The sequence below is a fragment of the Nerophis ophidion genome, linkage group LG24, assembly GCF_033978795.1.
Source record: "Nerophis ophidion isolate RoL-2023_Sa linkage group LG24, RoL_Noph_v1.0, whole genome shotgun sequence".
In the NCBI taxonomy this organism is placed as follows: domain Eukaryota; kingdom Metazoa; phylum Chordata; class Actinopteri; order Syngnathiformes; family Syngnathidae; genus Nerophis; species Nerophis ophidion.
Genome location: NC_084634.1, coordinates 11,164,118 through 11,177,908, shown reverse-complemented (window position 1 = coordinate 11,177,908; position 13,791 = coordinate 11,164,118). Strand labels below are relative to the sequence as shown.

The following is a 13,791-nucleotide window of genomic DNA, read 5'->3' as shown; positions in this document are numbered from 1 at the left end:
AAAAGTGTGGCCCATGAGGTCAGACAGATCAGGAACTCCTGAACACACTATTTGATTTGAATCATGATTATGTTCTACTTGTACTTTTCTGCAAAGCACTTTGACCCGCCCTGTGTACAAGTTGTGCTCTATAAATAAACATGCCTTGCCGAAACTACCCCCAAGTTTGAGCGACCACGGTGGTTTATCGTGCTTCTGGTTCAAAGTCAACACGGAGACCCTCGGGCCCGCCCGTGACGTTGATAACCCGTGTGACAGGACTGAGGGAAGGTCAATGACTTCAAGTTAGCTGGTAACGGGTGTGTGTGTGGGGGGGGGGGTGCATTGTTCAAAATGGTGTGCATATTTGTCTGGATTCCTCTTAATTGTTCTGCTGACTTCAAAAAGTCTTTCACTAAGGTGATTAAATAGTGCATGATGGAATAATGGCCATGGCTTTGATGTCACTCTGGATAAGCTGACAGCGGAATGCTACCACTAGGTTGCACCTTTACACTAGTCCCAGGACAAACCTGAACAAAAGGCCGAAACACACACACACACGACTCACACATGCACATTCCAGCCGAGGCTGCAGAAGCTGAAGTGAGGACATTAGTGTATTGTGTGGGTACTGGAGCTACATACTGGCAGGTGTGTCCAAATGTATTTCCGGCCATCAATCTCCCTTTTTGCTGGCTTCTCCGACTCTAGATTTTTTATATCCTTCCTGGTGTTGTCCCGATACCAATATTTTGGTACAGGTACCGGCACCAAAATTATTTCCATACTTTTGGGTATTTTTTTAAATAAAGGTGGACCACAAAAAATTTGCATTATTGGTTTTATTTTAACAAAATAATCTTACGGTATATTAAACATATGTGATTTGTGAACTATATTTATAAAGCGCTTTTCTCTAGTGACTCAAAGCGCTTTTACATAGTAGCTTTTACATACTCATTTGTATACTCTAGCCTTTAAATAGACACCCTTTTTAGACCAGTTGATCTGCCGTTTTTCTTTTTCTCCTATGTCCCACTCTCCCTTTTGGAGGGGGTCCGGTCCGATCTGGTGGCCATGGATGGCCATGGATACTGTCCAGAATCGGGACCCAGGATGGACCGCTCGTCCAGAGTCGGGACCCAGGATGGACCGCTCGTCCAGAGTCGGGACCCAGGATGGACTGCTTGCCTGTGTATCGGCTTGGGACATCCCTGCGCTGCTAATCCGCCTCCGCTTGGGATGTTTTCCTGCTGGCTCTGCTGTGAACGGGACTCTTGCTGCTGTGTTGGATCTGCTTTGGACTGGACTCTTACGACTGTGTTGGATCCATTATGGATTGAACTTTCACAGTATCATGTTAGACCCGCTCGACATCCATTTCTTTCGTCCTCTCCAAGGTTCTCATAGTCATCATTGTCACAGACGTCCCACTGGGTGTGAGTTTTCCTTGCCCTTATGTGGGCATACCGAGGATGTCGTAGTGGTTTGTGTTGTGGTTGTGCAGCCCTTTGAGACACTAGTGATTTAGGGCTATATAAGTAAACATTGATTGATTGATTGATTGATAAAACCCAATATCTAAGTTACATTTAAACCAGTCTGGGTGGCAGTGGGAACAGGTGGGTAAAGTGTCTTGCTCAAGGACACAACGGCAGTGACTACGATGGCGGAAGCGGGGATCGAACCTGGAACCCTCAATATGCCGGCACGGCCACTCTACCAACTGAGCTATATCAACCCCCGGTTTATTATTGCAAGTTTATCCTTAAATAAAATACTGAAAATATTAGACAACTTGTCTTTAATTAGTAAGCAAGCAAACAAAGGCTCCTAATTTAGCTGCTGACGTATGCAGTAACATATTGTGTCATTTATCATTTGATTATTTTGTCAACAATATAAAGGACAAGTGGTCGAAAATTAATTATCAATCTACTTGTTCATTTACTGTAAATATCTGCTTACTTTCTCCCTTAACATGTTCTATCTACACTTCTGTTAAAAATGTGATAATCACGTATTCTTCTGTTGTTTGATACTTTACATTAGTTTGGGAGGATACCAAAAATTTGGGTATCAATCCGATACCAAGTAGTTACAGGATCATACATTGGTCATAGTCAAAGTCCTAATGTGTCCAAGGACGTATTTCCTGAGTCTAACAAAAAATAAATCCTTCCTTGGATATCTTTTTATACCCCTTTCCTGTTGTATGCAGATCCTTTGACAATTATTTTGCCTTCCCATGACTCAGAATCCAGAAACATCTTTGCAGCAGTGGATGAATGATGCAATGGTCTGTCAGAAGCCCAGAAGCTCACAGACCTTTTATATTGATTGATTGATACTTTTATTAGTAGATTGCACAGTTCAGTACATATTCCGTACAATTGACCACTAAATGGTAACACCCGAATAAGTTTTTCAACTTGTTTAAGTCGGGGTCCATGTTAATCAATTCATTGTATATACACACATTAATTACAAACAAAACAGATCACAGGTGAGGATTGGAACCTTGATTAGCCATTATACCTGTTTGTGTCAACTTTTGTGCATGTTATCAGATCTAAGTCACTGGGGTATGTAATCTTTTGATCAGGGTCATTTGGGTACTTTCTTTTGTCATTTTGATTTGAAAAGAGTAAACACAGTTGTTTGCCAATAAATAGCTTCACACAACCATTAAACATGAGTGGAAGAAAGGTTTTTGTGTTCATCATCATTCATATTCTGAAGAATGGCCAAAAAAGAAAGCATGCATTCTCCCAGGGTATGTAAACTTATGAGCACAACTGTACATTTTTAAAAAAAAACGAAAGATGTTATAATATCGACGTAATCAGAGTTGTATTGACTAGATACGCTACAGTTCTTGGTATTATTTCACTGGTTTTTAATCATATTTATTTTTATATTGTTTTTATCTTTTATTCAGTAATTGGTGAGGCTAAGGGTACTATTTGAATATTGCTTTTAATATTGTTGTGTAGCACTTTGGAAACATTTATGTTGTTTAAATGTGCTCTACAAATAAAATGAATTGGATTGGATGTTAGGTGTAGATCCACCAATGGAGTTTGTTTACATTTTGACCAGTATTTTTCAGAGGCAATTTAGTACCGAAAATGATTCATTAATATCGCGGTACTATAGTAATACCGGCATACCGTACAACCTTTCATACCTTTCATATCTGTATGACTTGTAAGGGAGCATACAGCACTTTATGGATTTAATATATTGTCAGGTTTCCTGGTGAGCAACCATGAAATACTGTGAACATTTAAATGAAAACAGTTAAGGACTCCTTCACGCAGATTACAGCTAGGGCTGGGCTGATAAAACGATGTCAATAAACATCGCGATAGACACGTCATCGCTATCGATATAAAATGTGTTTGATAACACGTTTGATAGATTAATACGGAAACGAATGAAGCACGGTGAGTCTGCAAAACAGGAAGTGGTCACGTTAAACAGCCAATCGTGTTACAGTGCCAAATTTCAAGTTTGGTTGCGCCGTCTCGCTGTCGCTTTCATGCGTGGCGTGAGAAGAGAAACTAGACAAGTGCTGCAGAGATCAAAGAAATTGTAGGTAAACCAGGAAAAGTTACCGCGATAGTATGGCAGTTTTAAAAAATCTTTTTCAAACGCATTGCAGTCCTTCGCCGCGTTCATCTTTTCTTTTTGAACCTACGTCCATTCTGAATGAAAACAACAGGTAGGGACTACACCAGGGGTGGGCATTACGTCGATCGCGATCGACTGGTCGATCTCGGAGGGTGTGTCAGTCGATCTCAAGCCAGGCATTAAAAAATAGACATAAAAATGAGCAATCATCAATCATACCAAGACTTCACTTTCGTCAGTTGTTTGACATTCTCGGCATCCGAGGATCTTGTGAGATGACGCTGGCTGCTGCGAGCTCATATTTAAGAAAAAAATCACTAACAGGGCGGACGCAGAGAAACACATTTTATTTCTAGAGACTCCTTACCTACTGTCAAAACTCTAAAGACCGACTGCACAGTTCCTGTCTTCACCATAAAAGACCTGTTTCATCCTGCCTGTGCTAACAAAATAAGAGTCTCAGAAAGCTAGCGTGCACAAGCTAGCAAGCTACGGAGTTTGATGCCAATGTATTTCTCCCCCGCCCTCAGCGACCGCTTTCTCACTTGCTTGCCCACCCGCACACTCACTGACGTCACTCACCTGCTGCCAGACATTAAAGGGCCACACACACATATGCTACTCTCATAACAAAGTGTTTAAAAACGAGTATGCAAGTTGGACAAATGAGATGCCAAATCCAACCACTTTCATGTGGTATTGGACAGAAAGGAGGACTTTTTTTTTCCTCCATTTGAAAATGCGGACGTTATCAGCACCACTGTCTAATTCCAATCAATGCAAGTCCTCAGAATCAAATACACCAAATGATATTCTTGTCTTCATGAAAGAAAGGAATCTATGTGTGTTAAACATGCTTGTATTATCATTAAACACCATTAACTTGTTAACAAAAATGTCTCTTTCATAAATAAATAAATATAAATTATAAATAGGAATGAGGTAGATCTCCTCGACTTGGTCAATTGAAAAGTAGCTCACCTGCAGAAAAAGTGTGAGCGCCCCTGGACAACACACATAACTAAAATAAATAACAAAATATAGCAAATGTGCTGATTTAAAACAATTATTTGATCCAATAATTTTTCAAAAAATAACCACTGCATACAATGTATTCATTTCCACACTTAAATAAGAATGACAGACCAAATAAATGTTACACAGACTGGCACTAAACCTGCAAGAAATAGTTCCTTCTCGGTGGCAACCTGAAGCACTTTGCATGTTTTTTATGATACTGTTATATAGCGCGTTCGGACTAAAAATATCGCGGTATCAGTTTTGGTCCATACCACGCAAACCCTACTGTTTTGTAAGCATATTAACAGAAGCTTGTCCTTCCAACATGAAAACTTCCACCATCTCTGTATGCATGTAGAACACTCACCTACATCACTGCTATATATTTGCAACGGCTTGGCTCTGAATGGAAAACTGACATGTTTTGTTGGAGGTGCAAGTGGAGTCATGCTCAAGCAGCAGACCAATGCAGCTCATTGCGACTGGAATGCGTCAAGAAAGCAAGACCCTCTCACGGCTTTCTGTTTCTTGTATCTCAGCTATCAAGGTATTAAGGAATAACAAGGTTAGTCCTTTTACCGCTAAGTATCGTCTTGGTATCGTCTTACAAAAACCTCTGCCTCAAGGAACGAGTTCTAGATTTTGACATGTGTTCTGTCAAAGCAGACAGGTAGACAAAACCCACAAACTGGATTTTGACACATGAAGAAAAGAGGCTTCAGACTGACCCCAGACACCTGTTTTCACCATGTTGCAGGTTCTAAGCAGTGATGATTGTTACAAGGCGATGTTGAGCGTTTAAATTACTGGTAAAATGGAAAATAAGTTGCCTCTATATTGAATCATATATATCTGATTTACAATATGACTAACAAAGTTTCCGAGGAAATAGATGTGATCAAATTAGTATTAATCTCAGAGATCCATCCATCCATCCATTTCTACCGCTTATTCTCAAGCCATTTTGAGAAGAGAATGAATGAAAAACCACTATAGATCCCTTACCCATCAACAACAATGCAAGTCAAGCAGAGTTTGTGAGAGCCAGCGACGATTACCTTACCTTATAGTTTTGAGCTCGAACACAAAGAAGATGAGCAATAAGTTTGCTAAACGGGTGTAGCTTTATTTTGATACTGAAGTATTAGCGGTATTGCTAGGTGCTAAACATACAAACTAAGTATAGATGTCTGATAATATCAGACTGCCGATATTATCGGCCGATAAAAGCTTTAAAATGTATTATTGGAAATTATCAGTATCTGTTTCAAAAAGTAAAAATGCATAACTTTTTAAAACGCCGCTGTGTACACGGACATAGGGAAAAGAACAGAGCGCCAATAAACCTATAAGGCACTGCCTTTGCGTGCCAGCCCAGTCACATAATATTTATGCCTTTTCACACACACACACACACACACACACACACACACACACACACACACACACACACAAGTGAATGCAAGAAATACAGGTCACACTGAGGGGGGCCATATAAACAACTTTAACACTGTTACAATATGCGCCACACTGTGAACCCACACCAAACAAGAACTACAAACACATTTTAGGGAGAACATCCGCACCGTAACACAACATAAACACAACAGAACAAATATTCAGAATCCCTTGCAGCACTAACTCTTCCGGAACGCTACAATATACACCCCCCACACCTCAACCCCGCCCACCACGACCTCCAAATGCTCTCTCGGGGAGAGCATGTCCCAAATTCAAAGCTGCTGTTTTGAGGCATGTTACAAAAAATAATGCACTTTATGGCAGTGCCCTGTTGGCATTTTTTTCCATAACTTGAGTTGATTTATTTTGGAAAACCTTGTTACATTGTTTAATGCATTGAGCGGGGCATCACAACAAAATTAGGCATCACAACAAAATTAGGCATAATAATGTGTTAATTCGACGACTGTATATATCAGTATCGGTTGATATCGAAATAGGTAATTAAGAGTTGGACAATATCATATATCGGCAAAAAAGCCATTATCGGACATTTCCAAAACTAACCATAATAAAATATAATTTAAAAAAACACTTACTGTAATATTTTCACTCTTGCTGAGATGCCGACCGACTGGATGCTCACATAATTCTGTTTAGATGAAGATTCGATCACAATTCTCACAAAAGGTTTAACAAAAGTTGCCAAAACTAGCTTCTTTTTGTGTCTTTTATGTCAACCCATGGCCAAATTATTCTACTAGCATGTGAGAGATGCATTAATTATTATCTAGAAATTTACCTTTAAAAAGTTTGAGATCAAGCAGAAGCAGCCGCCGGATCAGTGTGTCAAGAGCAGCGTAAGCTAGCATTACCTCACTGCTAACAATGCACAGCTTATAATAACAATATTACTCATATTCGGATAATTTTCAGGTCACAACATATAAATGGAGAATTTTTTATGCTTTCTGGATGTTTTTAGAGAGTGTAATGAGAGGCTCCTCCATCTGTTGAATCAACTTTTAGAAGATTACCGTATTGTCCGGACTATAAGGCACACTTGAAATCTTTTCATTTTCTCAAACTTCGACAGTGCGCTTAAAGTACGGAATAATTTTGGTTGTCCTTACCGACCTCGAAGCTATATTTTATTTGGTACATGGTGAAATGATAAGTGTGACCAGTAGATGGCAGTCACACATAAGAGATACGTGTAGACTACAATATGATGGCAGTCACACACAAGAGATACATGTAGACTGCGATATTACTCAAGTAAACAATACCAAAACGTTATGTTCCATTGAGAATATAGAACACACACTAATGACGGGAGCTGCCATGCAAGGCGCTAACCACGAGCCATAAGGAGCAAGGGTGAAGTGTCTTGCTCAAGGACACAACGGACGTGACTAGGATGGTAGAAGGTGGGGATTGAACCAGGGACCCTCAGGTTGATGGCACAGCCACTCTCCCAACTTCGCCACGCTGTTCCCATTATGGTGTGTGTGTATAAGGTAAGACATACTATCTGGCTTTTTGTTTCGCAATGTTATGCAAAAGCAACTTTTCTTACCTGATCTGTATTTGGGATCTGCGTAAGTACTGAAAATTTGAGCGTGTCCGCCTTTGTAGTCTATGTCGACACCATAGTCGATAAGCTTCTTCTTAATCTCTATCTTCTTGTTACGGGACATTCATTCTCCACTGTTGCCATTTCTAATATAAAGTAGTGTAAAGTTCTTATTTATATCTGTCAATAAACTCACCATGAAAGCGCTAAAACATACCGGTGTCGTGAGTTAACATTATTCACCCAAGGACCTTTCGTTATCAGAGTTCCAGTCGGACGGTTTTCCAAAGGGGACACATTTCTGTTGTTGTTGCACTACGGGGAGAACACGCTGCCGAAAGTGAGCCACGTAAATAATAATATGGAAGCGACTGTCAAAGAGTGGCTTGAAGATGATGTGTAAAACATTATCTATGCAACATTTTGACCAAAGAACCACCAATACATGTTATGTAGACCATAAGCAAGGGTTTTCCATTTCGAAAAAATTTAAATAATAATCCGGTGCGCCTTTTGTACGAAAATATACCTGACTAAACCCGCTCATCGGCAGTGCGCCTTATAATCCCGTGCGCCTTATGGTGCGGAAAATACGGTATTTACACTTTAGAACGCACAAAAAAGTCAAGGATGTGTGTTCTTGTCTTACATAAGGATTGTGAATAATAAACAGCACATCTCTTTCACGTGTTTGTGTATTTCCAGTGTGACTGCTCTAATAATATGGTCAGAGTGCAGAAGTGTGACTACAGTGACGTAGACGCTACAGAAATTACTTAAGGTATTCAGAGCGGAATATTCAAAATGGCAGACTGAATTTGTGGCATTTTGTGATATCTAAACTGTATTTTTACACGTTTTGTAGATTGGGAACACAATTGCACATGGTTGAATGGATACAATTTGCATGTTCTCCCCGTGACTGCGTGGGTTCCCTTTGGCAGGCATGTGATTTGACCACAGTGAAAAAGACTGAAAAAATTTCCGGTGGTCTGGGGGACAAAGGCCCCCCAGCCAGGTCCAGGGCGGTGCCCTGGTGGGGGGACCAGGATGGCAACGCCCCCTGAAGCTCCTTGTTTTTCACCAATTTAACATGCTAAAATTAACAAAGACAGCACCATTTGAAGAAAATATTTCAGTCTTTAAAGGGGAACATTATCACAATTTCAAAAGGGTTAAAAACAATAAAAATCAGTTCGCAGTGGCTTGTTGAATTTTTTAAGTTTTTTTCCAAATTTTACCAGACCCGGAATACCCTAAATAAAGCTTTAAAGTGCCTTATTTTCGCTATCTTCGAAACCACTATCCATTTCCCTGTGACGTCATACAGGGCTGCCAATACAAACAACATGGCGGTTACCACTTCAAGATATAGCGACATTAGCTCGGATTCAGACTCGGATTTCAGCGGCTTAAGCGTTTCAACAGATTAAGCAAGTATTGAAACAGATGGTCGGAGTATGGAGGCAGATAGCGAAAACGAAATTGAAGAAGAAATTGAAGCTATTGAGCGAATAGCTATTGACGCTATTCGGCCATAGCGTGGGTGTACCTAATGAAGTGGTCCATAGCATGGCTGCCTTGTTAGCATCGCCGGTAAAATGTGCAGACCAAACGATCAGGACTTTCGAATCTTGTGACACTGGAGCAACTTAAATCCATTGGTTGGTAAGTGTTTGTTTCGCATTAAATGTGGGTATCTAGTTTCAAATGTACATACAGCTAACGTAAATAGCATGTTAGCATCGATTAGCGTAGCATGTTAGCATCGATTAGCTGGCAGTCATGCCATGACCAAATATGTCTGATTAGCACATAAGTCAACAACATCAACAAAACTCACCAATGTGATTTTGTTGACTTAAACCTTGCAAATGCATCTGCAGGTTATCCATACATCTCTGTGCCATGTCTGTCTTAGCATCGCCGGTTAAATGTGAAGACACTTTGGTACATTCAATGGGGGTCTGGCGGCAGATTTCTTGCCAGTGGTGCAACTTGAATCTCTCCCTGTTAGTGTTGTTACACCCTCCGACAACACACTGACTAGGCATGATGTCTCCAAGGTTCCAAAAAATAGTCGAAAAAACGGAAAATAACAGAGCTGAGACCCGGTGTTTGTAATGTGAAAATGAATATGGCGGGTGTGTTACCTCGGTGACGTCATGTTCTGACGTCATCGCTAAAAGACCGATAAACAGAAAGGCGTTTAATTTGCCAAAATTCACCCATTTAGAGTTCGAAAATCGGTGAAAAAAATACATGGTCTTTTTTCTGCAACATCAAGGTATATATTGACGCTTGCATAGGTTCGGTGATAATGTTCCCCTTTAAACACATGAAAACATCATTAATAGGACATACATACCCAAATTATCCTAATGAATCACTGTATATGGTTCAGTCCCAACAGTATTTAGTCACTAAATACTTGTGTTCATTTCACATCCACAGGTGTCACATTGATCAGTGTTATTATCTACAGTATTACCATATTACTTCAGTTCCCTTCACACATTTACTTGTTCGGAGAGCCCTAACATGAGCTTTCCCTGCAAATTTCTGAGCAGCCTGCATTTTCCTTATGGTCTCTGCTTTTGTAGCTTCTTTTTTGGATTTCACTGCCAACCTATATTGTATATATGGGGTAAAAAAATTATCAGTGGTGTAACAGGTTTGCCAAGATTTATTATTATACAAAATATATTTTAAAGTTAATACTATTACATGATATATGCTATCAGAAAGTAGCATTAATTGTAAAATACATAACCACCAATAACAATTCACAGTTTTAATGTATATGCCTAATTGTCTACAAGTTTATTTATAAATATGACAAAATACCAAATGTAAACATTTCATTCTTTCCGCCAAAATAGGATATAAATTTATGAAAATAATTAAACATGTTTAGTATTGTTTACTCACATTTGAAAATATTAAATAATAATAATAATGTGAGGAAACCAGACCAGCAAATACAATCTAAGAGATGAATCTAAGTTTATTTTACCAAAAGCAAGACTAGTGGTTAAACGTAGATGTTTATCTGTTCTCTGTGTTAATTTGTGGAATTCTGTTGGTAAAGAAATAAAAATGAGTGACTCAGTATTTAATTTAAAAAAGAACATGTCACAATGTATTTTAAAAAGTTATGTGAACTAGAAATTTATGTTTGTTTGGTTAAATGTTGTATTTAGAAGGTATGTATGTTTATCTATTTGCAAAAAAGTGTATGTGTGTAGGTACATATTTTTGTATTGTTTGTTGGGGGGCAGCTTGAATGTGGATGCTGAATGACTATATTTCTTTTTGTGTTGCAGAATTATTAGAAAAGGTAACTTAATTGAATGTAAAAAAATTGATGTTGGGCATATAAGCTTTTTTGCTTCTGCCTGTTTCAGTCATGTTATTCATTTTTGAATCGTGATCTATGTTTGAATATGTTTTTGTTAGACTGAAAATAAACTGAACTGAACTGAACTGAACTGAAACTGACATATTGCATGAAACAAGTGTGAAAATATTTACCTTCAAGATTGTTAGACCACTGACAATATTATTTCAAGAGACTACATAAGAACTTAATATTACATTACAGCATTATATGGAATCAATAATGCGACTCTTTGAATTTCTGTAATTTCATAATATAGTTTCACGTGGCTTTTTATTTTTAGAAAAACCCATTTATATTTTGCGAAGCAATAATTGGTTAATATTTAAAACAAACATGCGTATTTCACAAGCAAATATTTTTTAGCTTACCTCATTATTAACTACCCTGTCTGCAACTGAAGTGGGTTGTTTGGGTGGATCTTTCCTCTCGATGTCTACGGCAGTTGTCGATGTAAACAAAGGATGAAGTCCGTAAGGTTTGCTCACTTTCGGTTGACATCCAAAAGTACCAGCTAGTGAAAAGTTTGTTTTCCTTGCTTCAAGTTGTTTCATATGTTTTTTGGCGTTTCGCATGTACTTCCAAAGCCTTGAAACCTCGTGATCCATAGTCAATATTATCATGACACCACGTGCACAAAACTTTTCCGGGACGATCGATTTTCATAATAAAATCGCCGAATAAAGTCGTAACTTCCAACTTCCCAACAGTATCAGTGATTTCCTTTTCCATCCAATCCCACCAAAACTTATTTTTGACATGTTTATCAATTTCTTTTACTCGTGAAGCGTCCTTTCTCTCGAGAACCGACATCGTTTACATTTGGAAAATGGCAGTAATAACGTCATCGTTCATAACAGATGTCCTGATTGGTCACAAGGAACATATCGACCAATCAACTACGGCGTAATATAAGCTACGTCTCGATTACAAAGGACGAATCGGCAAGTAAACGAATCTTGACTTAGGGTCGGGGAAAAAAACGGAAAAACGGAAGATAATCCCCCCCCGAGATTAAAAAAGACAGAATTCCGACTTTAGACGAAAAAAATCACATGCATGCTTCGGGTACTCCGGCTTCCTCCCGCCTCCAAAGACAGGTTGATTGGCAACACTAAATGGGCCCTAGTGTGAGAATGTTGTGTGTTGGCCCTGCGATGAGGTGGCGACTTGTCCAGGGTGTACCCCGCCTTCCGCCCGAATGCAGCTGAGATAGGCTCCAGCAACCCCCCCACCCCCCACCCCCCCGATCCCGAAAGGAAAAAGCGGTAGAAAATGGATGGATGAATAGATACAATGAAACACAAATAAGCATATAAAGTCAACTTGTTTTTACTCTCTATTGCTACTTTAAGACAAAGAAACGGGAAGATTACCTCTCCGAAGGCTCCTCGTCCAATCACTTTGAGGATTTCAAAGTCGTCTTTGTGCAGGCGCATCTGCTTCACTTTGGACGTGAAGGGTTTGGCTGTGGAGAAGAAAAAGGTACGGTCAGGATGGATGGATGGATGAAGTTTAAGTAGCGACTTTTAAAGTAAAGTTAAAGTGCCAATGATTGTCACACACACACACACACACACAATGTGTGGTGAAATTTGTCTTCTGCATTTGACCCATCACCCTTGATCACCCCCTGGGAGGTGAGGGGAGCAGTGGGCAGCAGTGGTGGCCGCGCCCAGGAATCATTTTTGGTGAGTTAACCCCCAATTCCAATTCTTAATGCTGAGTGCCAAACAGAGAGGTAATGTCTTTGGTATGATTCGGCTGGTGGTTTGAACTCACAACCTACCGATCGCAGGGCGGACACTCTAACCACTTGGGCAGAGGTAGGGAACCTATGGCTCTAGAGCCAGATGTGGCTCTTTTGATGACTGCATCTGGCTCTCAGATAAACCTTAGCGGACATTGCTTAACACGATAAGTAATGAATAATTCCGCTGGTGATCACGATTTTAAAAATAACGTTCAAAATATAAAACATTCTCATGCACTTTAATCCATCCATCCATTTCCTACCGCACCTGTTCAAGCAATAATAATGTTATTAAAAAAGAATTAGAGACTTATTATAGTCTAAAAATGTTGGTCTTACTTAAAAAATGCTCGCATTTAGTTGTATTATTACTTCGGTACTCTTGTCTTGTTCTGTTTATTGTACAATATTTTGTATTTCTATAGTGTTTTTTATATTGTACAGGATTGCTTGTTATTTTTAATAGATAGTAGTCTGTTTATTTCAATTGTTAGTTTTTCCTTTATTACCTCTTGTGTTATTTTACCCCATATTTGTTCCCACAACTGCACCTTAATTTGGAGTCTTTAATCTCGTTATATGCAAATATAATGACAATAAAGTCTATTCTATTGTATTGTATTCTATTCTATTCAGTGTTAAAAAATATGATATGGCTCTCACGGAAATGCATTTTAAAATATTTGGCTTTCAGGGCTCTCTCAGCCAAAAAGGTTCCCGACCCCTGCACTAGGCCACCGAGTAGGTTACGCTCACACTGCAGGGTGGGATGTTCAATCCGGATTTTTTTGGGGGAAAATCCGATCTTTTTACGCACGCGCGCACCATTTCCCTCCTTTGTAGAGAGCAATTCAAACAATTCCCAATTTTCCATGATAGTGTTAGCATGTTAACATTAAAAATGCTAACTATTTTTGGTACCACTTTAGTAATTATGTTGTTTTTAACCTAATAATCATTAAT

At 39.2% G+C, this 13,791-nt stretch overlaps 1 protein-coding gene across 4 annotated transcripts in view; it reads right to left on the bottom strand.

The window, feature by feature from the left end:
- cdc42bpab (CDC42 binding protein kinase alpha (DMPK-like) b) overlaps nt 1-13,791 on the bottom strand; it is a 254,069-nt gene that overhangs the window by 150,504 nt on the left and 89,774 nt on the right. For all 4 annotated transcript variants that reach the window (XM_061886127.1, XM_061886128.1, XM_061886130.1 and 1 more), the window contains exon 2: nt 12,452-12,543. In XM_061886127.1, coding sequence (XP_061742111.1) covers nt 12,452-12,543 — 92 coding nt within the window. The remainder of the gene's footprint in view (nt 1-12,451; nt 12,544-13,791) is intronic.